Here is a 17301-nt window from a genome sequence, read left to right on the forward strand (position 1 = left end):
AAACAAATTCAAATATGTTGTTTGCTCCAAATCAGTGTGTGACAATCTGCTTCATTGACAAGCTATCAAAAAAAAAAAAATGTGCATTTAATAAAGGCCATAACTATAGTTTGTGAAGAAATGAATATAGACTTATATTTTTTAATCAGGATGATTAATCTGGGAAGGGCATTTTAGTAAGCTGGCCCTGGGCCTCTTTATTTTTTTTAGGAAAAAAGCCATTGTGCAAAGAAATTGATAGAAAGAAATGACTATATTTCTTCCCTTCATACTTCAGTAAAATAATTAACTGATTCTACTACATCACTAACTTCCTAGTTTTGTAAAGTGGTGGAACCCAATAAACCATATGGAAACCCAATTTACAAAACAAATATAAGTGACAGTAGGCTCATCGAAAAGGGGACAGTGTTGAAACTCTTTCAATTTACCTATGTACACGTATAGAATCGTTTGGTTAATTAAACATATTTAAAAATATATACAAAGTCACACTCTTAAGCCTTCATTCATGAAAGAGAGACGTTTTCAACATTTAGGCAGATGCATGTGTTTAAAACAGAAAGTCAGGTGATAAGATAAAACTATCCCTTGTTTAAAAGATCAAGACTGCGTACATCAACAAGATAAAGATGAATTGTTGCAATTTGCTTTTAATTTTAATAGAACAATTATACCTTTAATGAGATTACTAACAATAGTCAGGACATCATCCCTTGACAACTGATCATTACAATATTTTCATGAAGAGAACACATAGCAGACATGGAGTGAGTGTCGACAAGCCCTTTGACAATGAACACAATCCTAAAAGTTGAGTATTAGTATCTCCACTTTTTAAGCCTAGAAAACTATAAATGGTGAAGCTGGGACTCAGAGTATCAAACTTGCAAGCCCCGCCCTCACCCTGGCTACAAAATTTTGTGGTAATGAGAAGAAAATCATTGTGCTGGGACAGTACTCACTTATTATTGTTGGCATGGATTGAATGAAAAAATATTTTTCTCATTAGTTTATTTAATTAATGCTATATGACTATAATTTAATTAGGAATATGTTATAAAGATAAAGATAAATTTATTTAGAGAAATAATATGTAAACTGCATGAGTTTCATGGGCTCTTTATGCACAGAGAGAGATAGCTATTCTTTGAAGTGTAACATAAATTTTAGGTATGTCATCTTGCAACTGAGGATAGTTTTTGTTTGACACATTGTTAAAAGCTCTTTAATTCTAGAAAATTCACAACAATAACTTGTATAATCAATTTACTTTAATTTCCAGAATTAATCACCATCTCGCTATGAGGTCTTGACAGCGTATCTCTTTTTTGATGATAATGAACTATTTGACTGACACATTCCTATCTTTAAAGAAGAGAATTAATTGAGAACTAATTTGTTTATAACTGAATTACTTTACTTTTTTATGATTCGAGATAGAGGAAGGAACTTATTCGATGTGGAATATTTTTCCTATAATCTTTATGGCCCAAAGGAAATTACGTACATTGCCCCAAAGCTTTCAATGTATTATTTCCTTACATTTAAAAACTCACTACTTAAGCAAATACTTCAGTAAGACAATAACTTTTCTACAGTTATTCTCTCCATATAAGCAGGAAATATACAATTTCAGTAAACCATTATGTCTGGTATTCAGTTAAGGAAGGGAGAAGGAAAGAAAGAAGAGAGACATTTAGTTAGGAAGGATGGGAGGGAGTCTTGATATACAGCAGCAGTGCTATGAGAACTTCTAACAAACTTAGCTTATGGAAACCATCTGGTCCACTCACAAAACATTATTATGTAATATTAAAACATTCTTTTGAAAGGGGCAAGTAAAGATATTTCTAACCTGAGAAAATATGTTAATATTTCCATCAGTTTTAATAGTTATCCTCTGCAATGTCCATAAAGGTTTTGGTAAAGCAATTTTAATTATAAAAAATAATAAGAAGAATATAATAATAAGAGCAGTGATCATTTTCTTAAAACAAAAACCTTTTTCTGTATTTTTTTTCCTAGATAATTCAGACCATCAGTGCAGTGGACAGAGATGACTCCATAGAAGATCACCATTTTTACTTCAATTTATCTGTGGAAGACTCGAAGAATTCTAGTTTTACAATCATAGACAATCGAGGTAACTCCATTTACTTTGATCCATTATCCTAGTATCATGGTTGATTTAAGGGAACTTATATTATTGCTTTTTATGCTGTTCCTGCAACATAATAATGTTGAGGTATAGAGCAAGAAGTGGGAATGAAAATGGGAAACAAAAACCAAAGTCAAGAACTGAAAAGACCAGCCCCATTGTGTATAGGATTTGTTAAAGTTAGAAGCACTTTTTCAAGTAATCAATGGCTATAAGTCCTTGTGAAGTCTCGGTGACCCTGCAGATATAATTGCAGTTCTGATAATAACGGTTCCTTTTATGTCATGTAACTCAGACTTCAATCTATGGGGAAGAAAATGATATATGCTTAAGTTGTAGTCACGTAACCTTGATTGATTCCAAGATATGTGGAGTCATTAATTATGGGTATAAATATATGAAATTGCTTTAATATTATTCTTTTTTTCCCTTCAAAATGAATGATTATATCAACCTAAGGACAAAATGTTCCAAAAGATTTCTTCTGGAGAGACAGAATTTCTTTTCCTTCCACATAGAAGTGAATTAGCTTTATAGAAAGCCACTCTGTTCTTTTTCTTTTCCTTCAGTAAATTATTTTTATCATCATGTGGATTTCAGTTTTAATTTTCTTTATGTTCCAAAGCTATGAATCACCATTAGGTTCATTACTCAAGCATCTGTAACCTAAGACCTGCAGCTGTCCTTCCTGACAACCAAGTCGAAGCTTTGTTCAGAAGGAGATTCTTTGTTGGGAGAAGACGTACAGACATGTCATGTCCCCTTTCTCCCTGTCAAATTCCCCAGTGAAGGGAAACCAGAGAAACTCATGATAAAAACTCAAATATCAATATAAGAAATAAGATGCAGATTAGTTTTATTCACATTCATATAAAATAAGGTACTGAGGCAAAATAAACATATTAAAGCAAAGAAAATAATTGATTTGGTTTAACGTTTATGGTCCTAATTAGACTATATGTTAAAAAATATAAAAACTCTCACCTCTCTTGAATCTGTCTAGTAACTTAAATCAAAAGAGTTTTATAGACTTTAAGAACAAGGTGGAGAATTTGTTTTTAAAAAATGATTTGGAAAAAGTCATAAGTAGGCATACATTTCAAAAGACTTCCATTTGTTTGCATTTTATAGTTAGTTTCTTCTCAAGTTTGTCTGATTTCTACAGAAAGTATTTTGGGGAATGGAAATACAAAACAGAAAGAAAAAAGAAAAAGAAAATGCAGATCTGAGGCACAAGAAATTATACTGAAAAAAGTTCTATAGATATCTCTATACTATTGCCTCTAGTACAAATGCCTGGTATGAATTTATTTCATATTGTTGAAAAAAATGATGCACATGGATTTTTGTTTTAGATAACACAGCTGTAATTTTGACTAATAGAAATGGTTTTAGCCTTCAAGAAGAGCCTGTCCTCTACATATCCATCTTAATTGCTGACAATGGGATCCCGTCGCTTACAAGTACAAACACTCTTACCATCCACGTCTGTGACTGTGATGACCATGGCAGTGCACAGACCTGCAGTAATAAGGAGTTCATGCTTTCCATGGGACTCAAGACAAAGGTCATAATCGCTGTTCTGATGTGTATTGTGATAATATTTGGTAAGTAATGCTAAACTGAACATATCTTTATTTATAGAAAACAGTGAATTCCATTATAGCAGTATAAGGTGGCTGGCTGTGTGTGTGTGTGTGTGTGTGTGTGTGTTTAATTGCTCTTTCGAATGCATTACAATTCTTAAATCAAGCATATTAAAAAAAATAGTGAATGTGCATTTACGCATTTCAAGCTGAAAATCAAGGATCCTTGAATGTTATGATTATATGAGTGTGTGTGTACATATGTTTAGGAATGTTTTTACTCATATTTATTGGAACATATAGAGTTATATAAAAATTAGTAATAATAATGGCACGCTTATGTTGAGTGCTTATTACACTCCAGGAGAGTGCCTTAAGTGCCTTTCTCTGTTATGCAATATGATCCTCACAATAACCTTATGAAATAGTAACTATTATCACCTGTGAAACTCAGAGTTATGTGCTTTACAAAGGGCCATGCAGCTAGTAAATGATGTGCTGAGGTTTTATAACACATCGCTGTTCAACCTTACTCTGCAACTCACTAGGGCCTTTGGAGCATTAAAAAGAGTAAATATTAGCATGGAGGAATGTCAAAGAGGGTTTTACTTCATCAGAGTTCTAAACACAAAAGAAATCTCAGTCAATTAACTCCAGTATTTTTTGTTTATTCCCGTTGTTATCATTTTCACAAGAAGATAAGGTATACTCATTTTACAGATGAGGTGAATGAACCCCAAGTGTTTCATGTAGTTAGTTGGGTTTATGAGATGACAGATGATTCACCTAGCATAACCTTTTTCTTTCCTTTAACCTACCAGTATCTATAATCTAAACCCTTCTCTCGCTCACCTCATAGCTTTATATTAAAACTGACACGACTTTATTCAGTGTTGAGAGCGATTCTATCAGCCGTTGTTTCTGGGATCCCAACTCACTGCTCCGACTGGCGTACAGTTTGTTTCAAGACTTCGTTTGCCTTCACCTTCACTCTCCTCGTCTTTCCCAAAGCTTCAAAACCCACGCATTCCTCTGTTACCACCCAACGTGACCATTCTTTTATACCAAGCTTCAGTTTTTGAAGTGATTTTTAATATCTTTGATGATAAAACTGAATTTAGAGATACATAGCTAGATACCAGGATCAAGAAGCAATTAAAACAGTGTAGGGTTGAGGGGATGGCAAGTACTTAGTTACTCACGGGTTTAGACCTAAACCAAGCCCTCAAAACCTGCAAGTAGATAACAAGCAGCCCCATTACATTTGGGGCGGGGGAGTGAGGTCAGCCAATAGTCAGTAGTTTCCTTTGAAAATTTCATGTATGTTCTCTCCAGCTCATAGATTTAGAAATTATTTATTAGATCCCTTTCCGTTTCAACCATATATCTCAGATGACTTTTAAAGTACAGTACCTGAATTTAAACATGATGACTTTATTTAATTCCAGAGCACTTTTCGGTATTTTAAATGTAAGTTTTATATAAAATATTGCCTAATATGTTTATCTTTGTGATAATACTAATGATATTGTCCAAGTTTGGTTTGAGTCCTATATATGAAATTCTGAACAGCCACTTAAGATCCAAGGTTGAGTAAGAGTTAACTATCCTTGACACACACACAAGCACACTTTAAAGTAAAAATAAAGTGTTGTGCAATTGTCCAGCTTCTACTTGATGTTAACATTACCTGCTTCTATTTGATGTTAACATTGAGTGTGGAAATACCAATGCTGTGATTTAAAAACTTAAAAGCTTAGAATTTCAGAAAGTAACGTATTGTCACGGAGTGCAGATTCTGGACCAACTGTCTAAGTTTTGAATGGCAGCTTTCTGTTTCCTCGCTGTGTGGCTCTGGGCATGTGATTTAACACCTCTGTACTTCAGTTTTCCCATTTTTAATAAGGAATAATAATAATATATGGATATCATAACAATTAAATCAATGAATACATGTGAAGCTTTTAGAAAAATGCCTGGCACACACTGTGTAGTTTATAAATATTAACTTTGGAAATAATTATGACACAGAATTTTCCTCAATGGGGACTATCGGACTGGTCCATTATGCTTAACTTCTATTAACTTGTATCATTAATTACTAAATTGACGAATGCATATAGATTGGAAAACGTTCCCTTATTCTGCTTTGTTCTATTTCCAATATATAAGGAAAAAATAAAATTTTAAGTCTTAAATTGATCATCAAAAATATTTCACTATATTTTTGTTTTTCTACCCTAAATCACGAACCAGAATGATTGTTACATGTTTCCCTATGTCATTCTGCGAGCCCCTTTTGTAAGCTTTCAACAGCAAATATATCTTTGTCTTAGAATCATAAAATCCCAGCTTATGTTTTGAGTTCGTAACAAAAACAAGAATTGTCAAGTTTATTAGAAATAATATACTATTTAGCAATACATTATATATTGTATTACATGATATTTATATTACGTTCTGTTCTCTTCTATCACTAATCATATTATATATCGATGTGTTAATATTCTGATATGCCTTCTTTGTCAGGGTTTATTTTTCTGATCCTGATTCTGAAACAACAAAGAAAGCAGACCCTATTTCCTGAGAAAGGTGAAGATTTCGGAGAGAATATCTTCAGATACGACGAGGAAGGGGGAGGCGAGGCAGACACGGAGGCCTTTGACATGGGAACGCTGAGGAGCAGCACCGTCCTGCGGGCGCCCAGGTCTCGGAAACGTGCCGCCCAGGTGAGGAGCCTGTACCGCCAGTCCCTGCAGGTGGGCCCCGACAGCGCCATATTCAGGAAATTCATTCTGGAAAAGCTCGAAGAAGCCAACACTGACCCTTGCGCCCCTCCTTTTGACTCTCTCCAGACCTACGCTTTTGAGGGAACTGGGTCGTTGGCTGGATCCCTGAGCTCCATCGGCTCAGCACTCTCTGATCAGGATGAAAATTACGATTACCTTAATGAACTGGGACCTCGCTTTAAGAGATTAGCATGCATGTTTGGTTCTGCTATGCAGCCTAATAATTAGGGCTTTTTTATTGAAAATTTTAAAAATGCTAATGTGTTTTGAGGCAAACTGGTCGTCTCTTGTTAAAGAGTTGCGTGCTTCAGTTCTCTGGGACAAGAAAAAAGAAAAAGACCAGTCCGCAGTGTTTTCTGATTTCCTTGGAGTAAATACCCCATGGTCATTTCGGCCTACCTACATGTTGTCACTGCGTGCACACAGGGGAAGAGGAGCGAACGGTCAGCTCTCCGGTGCCAGGGCAAGCCAGCGTGAGCATGCCACCGACGGAGGCTTCCAGCATTTCTTCCCATGCTGTTTAATACGAATTCTCAACATTTGTGAATATTTAATGTGAGAAAGGCACTGAACCTAGAGTATCTTAGTATTATTTCATTTCTGCATTTATTAAACTTTACCAATTAAGAGTAAAGATTTTATGTGCGGTAAGCTCCTGATACTATAGAGATAAATTTCAACACCTAGGGGAATCTGGGTAATTATATAAAACTTGAAAACATTTTTTAGTTTACATGAATAAGCAAATTTCCTACTAGGATATTTGATTCATTTCAAATTGACGTTTTAAAATTTTGTCATGACCGTACTTTAAAAATGATTTCAAATTTAGACGGATAATTGGCATAGGTTAATTAATCAAAGATATAGTATAAATTTGTATTATTGTTGATATTACAGCCTTGTTTTGAAAAGGGGCATAAAACATCTTTAGGGATTTTTCATAAATTGTTTTCACGTGTGACCAAAATACATCTTATTCATGTCACAATACAATTGCAAAATATATATCAATATTTATTCATCATTAAATTAAACTTTATAAAAATGGTAGAAAGTGCGAAAAAAAGTAAATTTTTATTGCTACTAAAAATGATAGAGATAATTGAAAGGTGTACTAGATTCAAAGTTGAATTAATATTCATTCTAAATATTATGATCAGCTGCACTGACTCTTACCATGCATAGGATAAAAAATGATGAAATTCTCAGCATTTCTTTTTTTTATTAAGAGCTTAGGATGTAACGTATTCTCCAGTGTCTTTTTTTATTATGGAATATGAAATTAGGTGCAGTAGTTACTTTTATTGTACATTATGAAGAGAGAGTGCTAAGCTGCTGGACATAAAGCTTTATGGTAATATTAGATAATAAGATAAAACACTTTAATTTTAGTCAAAATTTTAAGAGAGATCCTTATTCTATTCAAATCAAGGTGGAATTCCAAATTCATAATTTGAACAGAATGAAAGTGCAGTGTCCTAAAAATTGATTTATATGTTCATTTTTTATTAATAGCATGTGAAAGTGAGCTGATCTAAAGTGGCCTTATATATTTAAATCAAATTATTTGAATAATTTTGAGCTAAAGTTAGAGATGTTGAATGGCTACTATATTTTCTCTCTGTACTTTAAAATGTAAACATCCATACCATGTAATGAAAGAGTTTTTTCACCAGTACCATTATTTTGATGACACAGATGTCATCAATTTACAACAGCCTGAGAAAATCAGATTTGAAATACAATTTGGGAAGATATTAAAAGTAGATGAGCGAACATAAACTGTAATAAATCCTGATGCACTCATATCATTATTTCTTTAGGGAAGAGTAAAAATATTAAACAAAAGAAAATTTAAAAAGAGTTAAAACTTGCAAGTAAAATAAAAATCTGTGAGTTGAGAGAACATTTATATTTCTATGATATTATTAACATAAAAATTGAAAGAGTATAGTTAGGAAAATTTTTATGAATTATTCCATTAAGGATTCTTCCCTGAATTTAAAAATAATGCAATGTAATATTTGGTCAAAAAATCCATGGAAAACAGGTTAGAAAAAAAAATAGGGTGTTCTGGAGACACAGAAGGGTCTATCATGGATGAAAACCTCATAAACAACTTTGCAGTTTGCATGAGCACCTTATAAACATGCACATTGATGCAGTATACCCATCGATGGGGTTTAATATTTGTGTCCATTGGCATTAAGCAGATGTGTTAAAATACTGATTTAGTTAACAATAACTGTCCATCATAGGAAACATGGGAGAAGAGCATACAAGGTTGCATTTCGGCTAATCTGAATAGTGTCCTTTTAAACTATATCTTAAAATGCTATATAAATCTACTACAGAAGCTGCAATATCCTAGAAATTATACCTGGTAATATTTTGATGACTATGTTAACCTTTTTTTAGTCACATGGATGTTGCAAGAACACAGCTGTGTCTTACAGTAAAGACATGGCATTAAGATCTGATTTTTGTAAAATTAATAAAGGCACAGTCAATGCAGATATTTATGAAAATAGCACAGCTTCACATTAACTCCTGAAGCACTTAAGCATCGCTATTAGTTAACCAACAGGCTTCTACATGTGTCTTAATAACTAATGGTCACAACAGGTATGTACCTAAAACCCTAGTGATAATAGCTGTTCCCACAGTGTACCTGCTTGAGCCTCACAGGTCTGAGTCTGAATTAGCCCACTTTTACCTAAATAACAGTGTGAATTTTGTCAAGCTGCCTAACCTTTCTGGATCCAAGTGTGTAATTTTCTGGGAAATGAGGCCCCATCTCCCTGTTTCACATGATTGTTCTGAGCAGTAAGTAAAAACGAGCAGCATGAGCAGTGCCTGACAAACGCGAGGGCACAGGAAGAGGTGGCGGCATCAGAATGGCCGCTGTCACTCTGCTGGGACACGCAGACCCCGTGCTTTTCTTGCACCGAGTGATCCCAACAGGTTCACGGCACGTTTGAAATATGTTTCGGTGTCCTGACCTGACACGTAAAGGCATGTATTATCCTGTCCCTGCATATGTCTGTAGCCTCTCAGCCCTTCCAGGGGCATCTTCTAAGCCTCAAACAATCTTCCTCCAAAGATTTCTGTTGTTCATTCCCTCATTCCATTTAGGTCTGTGATCACCTATGGTTTCCTCAGAAGAGTGTCCCTGGTCATCATCCCCCCTGTGGCTCTTGCCCTGCCTTGCTTTTCCCCGAATCACTTAGCCACCTGGAATTATTACAGTACATACACTTTTCTTTTTATTGTCTTAATCCCTTATTAGAATGGAAACTCTAAGTGGGCAAGGAATGGTCTGTTTATTTGTTCTTGTCTAAAATTGTTTCTAGCACACAGTAAGTGACCAATAAATATTTCTTAAATGAATGTAATAATAAATCTCAATCAATACTTCATCATATATAGAAGCCATATTGACTTTTGTTGACTATGAATCTGGTGTTATTTAGTTTTCAGAATAGATTAGCACTGGGTAGCTTTTGGGTGAAGATTTTTCAAAATATTTCTAGAAATTAAAAAGTTCGGCTTTTTAGCTTGTTCGGACTTATTGATATTATACCTGGAATAAAAAAAGATAACGATGTTATACTAGTCAGTCAGAACGGGTCCTTTGATGATCGAGGTAGAAAGTTTCGTAAGTGCCCAGCAAGTGTGACGAACATGAAAACGTGTTCCATGTGTGAGGATTCCGCTGCTTTCAGCGTACCACGTGCTAACCAATGCACTGTTAAGCTTAGAGGGCCACTCAGAACACGCAAAGTAAGCTTCATGTTCTTCTATGTGATATAAGAGGACATTAAACATCAAATGCATTAAAGGCTGGGACTAATTTGAGAGGTCAATGGGGGAAAGCAATATGTGGCTTTTTATAGTTTCAGTTATGTCCATCCTGTCTGTCGTCTACTATTTATCTATTGAGAAAAATGGTGATTTATCTATTGAAAAAAAGGGAAATCACCATTTTTCTCAATAGATAAATAGTAGATGACAGACAGGATGGACATAACTGAAATACACACATGACTAACATATGAATCACAAAGTCTGTCCTTGGGACCTGTTAGAATCTGTTGCCGCCTTTGTCCCTGGATCTGAGGATGGGAGGCTGACTGGTCTGAAATGGGAGGGAAAGAGAGGATGGCAGCCGAGCAAAATGCACTTCCTAGCCCTTGACAGGCAAACTGCATGAGTTGTCCAGAGGTTAAGTGATTACAGCTGTAGAAATTTCACACAGAAGGTAGGAGGTAAGAGGCAGCCTAAATCAGTCAGTCATCTAATGTCACACAGGCTAAGGAACAATGGGAACCTCAAGCGCTTAAAATGTCTCCCGATCCCCCATGCACGGGCCCAGGATAGAGTGCCAGCAGCTGGATAGTCAGACGCTTGTCATCACACAGAACCTTGGCTGCAAAACTGTGATAGCACCAGCCACGTTTATGCCACTTATCTTTCCTCTCTCCACCCTTGCCAAGACGCCGGAAGGTCGAAAGAGAAAGTGGGAGAGGGTGAGGGATAGAACCTCACCTTGGATTTAAGTCTTCTGGTACCTAGAAAGAGGATCTTTTAAAAAAACTATTTTGCAATGACCGGAAGCTGTTTAAAATGTCTGCAACTTGGCCAAGGTGGGCATCAGAAAGATCGAGTGCGATTAAAAACTGAATAAAATAAAATATTTTCATTACGTTCCCTTCAAGTTACGAACTAATCAATAAACAGGAAACATTAGCATATTAAATTAATTTGGCATTTCATGTAATTTAAAGAATTTAAAATTTGAATTTCTAATAAAACCATAAGCAAAATATGAAACAGTGTCTATGATTTATAGTGTTCTTAAAACATATAGCATTCTTAAAATGCAGAAAGTTATATTACATATTTTATATATGCATATTAAAATAGTTTATGCAACTTTATTTCATGCCATTTCTTTGTGCTTATTCATTTCAGTATTTGAAATGTGATAAGTTCTATTGTGTTCTGCAGTGCTAAGTGATTTATCTCAGCTACATGTAAGGCTGGACGTGGAAACTATCATATATTCATGACTATATAAAAGTAAAAATCTACAGAATGTTTTGTCTAGAAAATGGAGTGGAGATGATGTATGATTCACATGATTTTGTAATATCATCTTATTTGCATGTTAATGAGAGTAAGTGGTCTACAAAGTACATTTTTAATTATTTTCCAGTTGTTAACATTTCTTTGTTGTGTAAACTTTGGCAAGTTATTTAAAACTTTGTTTTTGTAGTTTCGCCTTTACAATAGGGATATCAAGAACATGCTGCTCATTTTACTATTGTAGGAAATAACTAAAATAATACATATACAGAATGAACTGTGCCTAATGTATGGCAAACACAACATTTTTACCTGTTATTGTTAACAAAATAATTGTTATTATATTATTAAGGATCTTTTAAAACGCTCATAGACCAATCTCCTTACTTTAGCATTAATGTGGACAAGAAGAAAGTGAATTAATTCAGGCCAATAATTAGCCTGCTGTTCCTTACTGCCTCCCCACCTTGACCTTTCCAAGGTAATGTTTCATTATTACCAATGGAAAATTAATTGCTCGTTATACATTATGTATGAGATGTTCTGATTGAAAGTCACTCCTCTATGACATTTATTTGGGAAAAAAACTGCTAAGTAGTAACCAAATTTAATGATAATTTTTTCTAGATATGTTTTATATAAAATAAACCTATCGAAAAAAGGATTGGTTTTGCTCCCTTTGTAACTGAAGAAGAAATGAAGTTATTTCTACGTGCTATTGGAATTACATGGAAGAAATAAAAGAAACATGTTAATGGCTCCAAGAGAAAGCTTTCAAATCTGTTGTTAATTTCTAATATCTGATACCCATGGTTCTAATTTTATATTAAGAATTTAAAATTAATATACGAAGCAGATTGTTCTCATCACCTCTGACAATACGAATGAAAAGCTGCACCCCTGGATTCCACCTACGTTCCCCTGTCCTCTCTCTTTTTAAAAAACAAAAATTAAGGACACATTATCATATGTTCTCTGATGAGTAAGTTTTTATCATCGCTCCTTCTTTTATCCACTCTTAGGGCTCAGGCAAGTTCTAGGCAATTGTCCAACTCATACTGACACCTCAGTTTTCAGAAACTTCTCGTTCACCCCAGATGACCTCTATTTTATTCTAGAAGCTTCCATTGCAGAGCAATTATCTAATTTTAACTCTCTTTAAAACTTAACACATACCTGCACTTGACTATTCAATTTACATAGAGATAATTTTACCTAAGTGTTTGAAAATGTTTTACTAATTTTATAAACAAAATTAGAGGTTAATAAATCATAGATGTATTCATTCATAGTAACTATTATCACACATTGTTAATATAATTTGTCCCAATAACAAGTTTTTAAGTACAAGAATTTATCTCTCTTTATAAAATATTATCTACAGTCATATTACTTTATTATTATTATTATTTTACACAGCTACCTACAAGAGAAATCTGTACCGAAGTACAGGCTAGGAAAACTTTTGAATTGTGAAAATTCTATTTTTCTCACACTTGTGTGTCCTCAATAAGTAAATAACAAACATCAAAGATTTTTATTTAGTGGCATCCTCAAGTGGAGTGCTGTGTAATAAACCTTGAATAAAATCTTATCAAATAAAATATCGGTGTCGTAACCTGAGAAAAGTAATGGCGAAGAACTTAGAGGTGAAGTGAGGGGATGTGGAAAGGGTGGTAGGTTGGTGCTAAGGTGAGACCAGGTGCTGAGCTCAGCTTCCCTCCAAAAGAATCCTGCTTTTTAACTGGCTTCATCGAGTTATGCTGCTGGCCACAAAGAGATAAACAATAATGATGAAAGGATTTGTATTTTTTTTCTAATTTTTCCGAATAAACCAAACAAAGCTGTTTCTGTAAATCTCTCTAGCTCTTTCTCTTTTCTTTTTTCCAGGTCCCATTCCATTCTGGGCGTGTGTGTGTGTGTGAAGTGTTTTCTCATTTAATCCTCTGTTATATGAGACGTTACTGATGTTGTTCCCAGTACCCAATACCCTGGGAATAACATCAGTAACGTCTCATATAACAGAGGATTAAATGAGAAAACACTTGACATCGTGTACCTGATAAGTGGCAATAATGTAAACCCAGGCATGATGATTTTGCATTCCTAGCTTTTATTCATTATATCACGTCCTCCTCATTTCTACCACCTCCTTAGATTACTAACTCGGGGCTTTAATTATATTTGGTTGCTAATAATTTTTTGTGACTGTCGATTGTATGGCTGTATATAAATTATATGTATACATAGACAAGAGGAAGAGTTGATTAGCGTTTCTTTTTCAAGACATATTTATCCATTTTATATTATTATTGCCTAGACAGCTTCTATCAAAATTAAATGTCAACATTGTTTTTTACCATTATTATTTACCATTATTATATCATTCCCGTTGCTGCTAATCAACCATAGAAATGACACATTCGGAACATACGTGGGCACAGAAGGAACATTGATCATTGCAACACATTTCTTCTGAAATTATTGTTATATTAGGCAATGGCATACAAACTCAGTGTATTAATTTACTTAATATGTCTTAGATTTCCCCCTCTCCATAGTAACGATCACCCACAGAGAGCATACAGAGACACGCTCGTGTGATTTTTCTATTGTTGTGAACAAAGAATGAGCAAAAGAAAGAAAAAAACATTAAGGACACGGTGTGGAAAAGACACTAACTTCACACTTGGGAATTCGGAGCAACTGCCATTCACTGCAGCTGCCTTTGCCACACGTCCCTGCTGCTTTTCTCGCTCTTCATTTGGCACTTTCTGCGTTACATCACACTTACACTAGAATGTGCGCGATGTTTTTTTCTTCTTTCCATAATTTAATCCTCAACTAGAGACAGGGATTAGCAGCTGCTTTTCATTAATGACCTTGGAGATTCATAGTCGGAACTGGGCACTCAAGGCACCTGCCGAATGACTCTGATGTGATGGGTAACACCAAGTAGGCTTAATAAATCAACAGACCTGGTTAGCTGACTTCTTTTCCAGCGGTCATCTGTGCTCCAGGAACAAGAACAAAACAATAAGCTCCCCATGTTCCTTTAACTCTCCCCTTCTGACATCAGACTACTGCGTGGTCTCTTATCATTAACAGAGATGAAAGGAGACGGCAACTGACCAGTAGATGAGCCCAAATACCAAGATAATAGGCACTAACACTACTGAGCCCCGGGTCAAGTCTACTGATTCCTCCAGCCCACTGGACTCAGTATAAAAACAAAGGAGAAGGTTCCCGTTCAATCACAGTATGGTTCTGGTACAAAATCAACAGGCTGAGAAGCGGGTCAATCACCCAATATTTTACACATCTGAATCGGTTTTATTTTTGATCTCCCAACATATATATTCAAACGTGGTATTGATTTTTAAGGTGGCCAACGTAGAATTACAAGTCAATTTAATTTGAAGTTTGTGCTTGAAATTCCTCATTTAAAAATGTCTTTTGATCAAATTTAGGGCAAAAAGGCATGCAAATCTTTATAGTAGTAAACTTGGAAAAGGTGAGAACAGGAAAGAGAGAATCAATCAGGAACGACAGATCTAAACGCATTTTCAAAGGGCAAATGTGCTTAAGTGACTGCTTTCCACACTCCCTTTCTACTCTCCCTGGTGGAAAGCAAGTAATTGACAATCCTCCCTGTGTAATATTTATAAAGAATGTATTAGAACGCCGTGGGGGGCAGTTATTAGCACTGAATCATTACTATGTTTCTAACCAGGTAATTAAAATGCCTTGTTACTCTTGCTGAAATAAAGCTTGACTGACCTGGCAGAAGCAAGGTGGACAGGTCGTCCACAAGATCTGCACCGGCTTCTCGCTTCTCCTTACATGGAAGAACATGGCCTTTTTGCATTTTGTGCCAAGGAGAATGTCATCATTACCAGCTCCCAGGAAGGGACTATAGTCGACTGCATGTAACGAAGTTACACAAGTGAAGCAGAAACTTACATGGCATTAAAACCCTGAATTTATTATGATTTCCAGTTTTTTTAATTATTGATCTGCAATATTAGTAGAAATTTATAGACTAAAATATATAGAGATAACTAGGGCAGAAAGTCATGGCTTAGGCTTTTATGAGTGAATCATCTTAGAGTATTTAACATTGCAGATTGCCGAAGGGTTTCTGCCACTGTAAATCATTTGTTTATAATGTGTTTCTCTTTCTAATTAAATTGGTTGTACCAAGTTTGTGGAACCTTGGGATTTGAACTCCAAGAGCATTAGGGGGGCAGGGCTATTCATTTCCAGGCTTACTCTTTATTTTGCCTCATGCCTTATGATTCTAAAAGCCAAATGCTATTTTCTGTGGCATGTACGCTACTCCCTGAGGCAGATTCCAATCCAAATTTTTCCTTCCCTAATCACTTCTATTTATTTTCATACTGTACATAACATTACAAAAATCAGAGTATTTCATTATGACCTCTAATTGCTTTGCTTTTTTTTTTCCTAATTGCTTTTCTGAAAGATAGGATGCTTACATGTATTAACTACGTTAAACATGGCAACAGACCCACTGAGGGACACAGAGATTTCAAGAGCATCGTCTCCTTTATAAAGCAATTCAAAATGCTTCCTAATTCCAGGTGGCTCCTTAATTCAAACAGAAATGATCTGATATGTGGCTTTTACAATTACCTTTTGCCTTAAGACATTGTCCCAGATGAGAAAAATCAGTAATAATGAATTTTAAAATAACATGCCTATACTGCTCTGCATTAATAATAAAAGAGTTAAGGGATATTGGTTTGGAATACTGCAGTATTAGTAGACATTCTTTCGGGAGATACAGGGCATCGTTAACATTGTTAATCCTTCCAAAAGATTAAATCTTATACACTTAAACCAGTTAAACGACTTGTAAGACAATATGTCCCTAAAGTGTCCCTCAACTGCTAAAGATAGGAAGAGATAAAAATGCAAATCTTAGATTTTTTACTTAAACAATTTTTTTCAAAAGATCCATTTCAATAATACTGTTAAATATCATTAAAGTTGGAAATCTACGTGATCCCTATAATATTTAATTTTTAGGGAGATTCCATTCTAATATACTAAATGATATATATGTACACACACTTGTTAAGCATCTTACAGAGTCGTGCAATGGAAACGCCTCTCCTACGTGTGATATGTGTCATATATACATGTCGTCTCCGGGTGCTCTGGGTGGGTATGTCTCTGCTGAGGTCTTTTTCACTGGACAGTAGGCCATGGAAATACTCTGTTCCATCGACTCACGGGGAACAGTCTGGGCGTATTTTCACGATAGTTACGTTTCCTTTCCCACTGCCAGAAACACAAGGCCTTTCTTTCTTTCCCTCCTTCCTTCCTTCCTCCTTTCTCCTCTTCCTTCTTTTTTGGCTCTTCAATCCTGAGAACCTGCTAGAACTCCAAAGGGGAAATGCACAAAATACTGCAGCTTCCAGAAGTTTCCCCCGTCCCGTGAGCCTGCACAGCACCTCCAGCATTTTGCCCTCGTCCTCAGGTGAAGGCTCCGGGGCGGGTCCTGCAGCTGAGACCAATCCAGCGGGATGGGATTCACCTGTGTCCGCAGCGTGGGGCGTGGCAGTCGGCCCTGCACCGGCCGCTGCCGCCTCGGTTCTCCCGTGGATTTAAGGAAAGTCGTTGATTTTCAGTGTGTTCATTTGTCGTT

At 35.5% G+C, this 17301-nt stretch overlaps 1 protein-coding gene across 3 annotated transcripts in view; it reads left to right on the top strand.

Annotated features, from left to right (window-relative positions):
* CDH19 (cadherin 19) overlaps nucleotides 1-7787 on the top strand; it is a 159212-nt gene extending 151425 nt beyond the window's left edge. For all 3 annotated transcript variants that reach the window (XM_039839943.1, XM_039839950.1, XM_039839959.1), the window contains 3 exons: nucleotides 2029-2146; nucleotides 3517-3768; nucleotides 6277-7787. In XM_039839943.1, the coding sequence (XP_039695877.1) occupies nucleotides 2029-2146; nucleotides 3517-3768; nucleotides 6277-6764 (858 nt within the window). In that variant the 3' untranslated portion in view covers nucleotides 6765-7787. The remainder of the gene's footprint in view (nucleotides 1-2028; nucleotides 2147-3516; nucleotides 3769-6276) is intronic.
* Nucleotides 7788-17301: the final 9514 nt, after the last annotated feature.

Source organism: Pteropus medius, unplaced genomic scaffold, assembly GCF_902729225.1.
Source record: "Pteropus medius unplaced genomic scaffold, Ma_sr-lr_union100, whole genome shotgun sequence".
Taxonomy (NCBI): Eukaryota; Metazoa; Chordata; class Mammalia; order Chiroptera; family Pteropodidae; genus Pteropus; species Pteropus medius.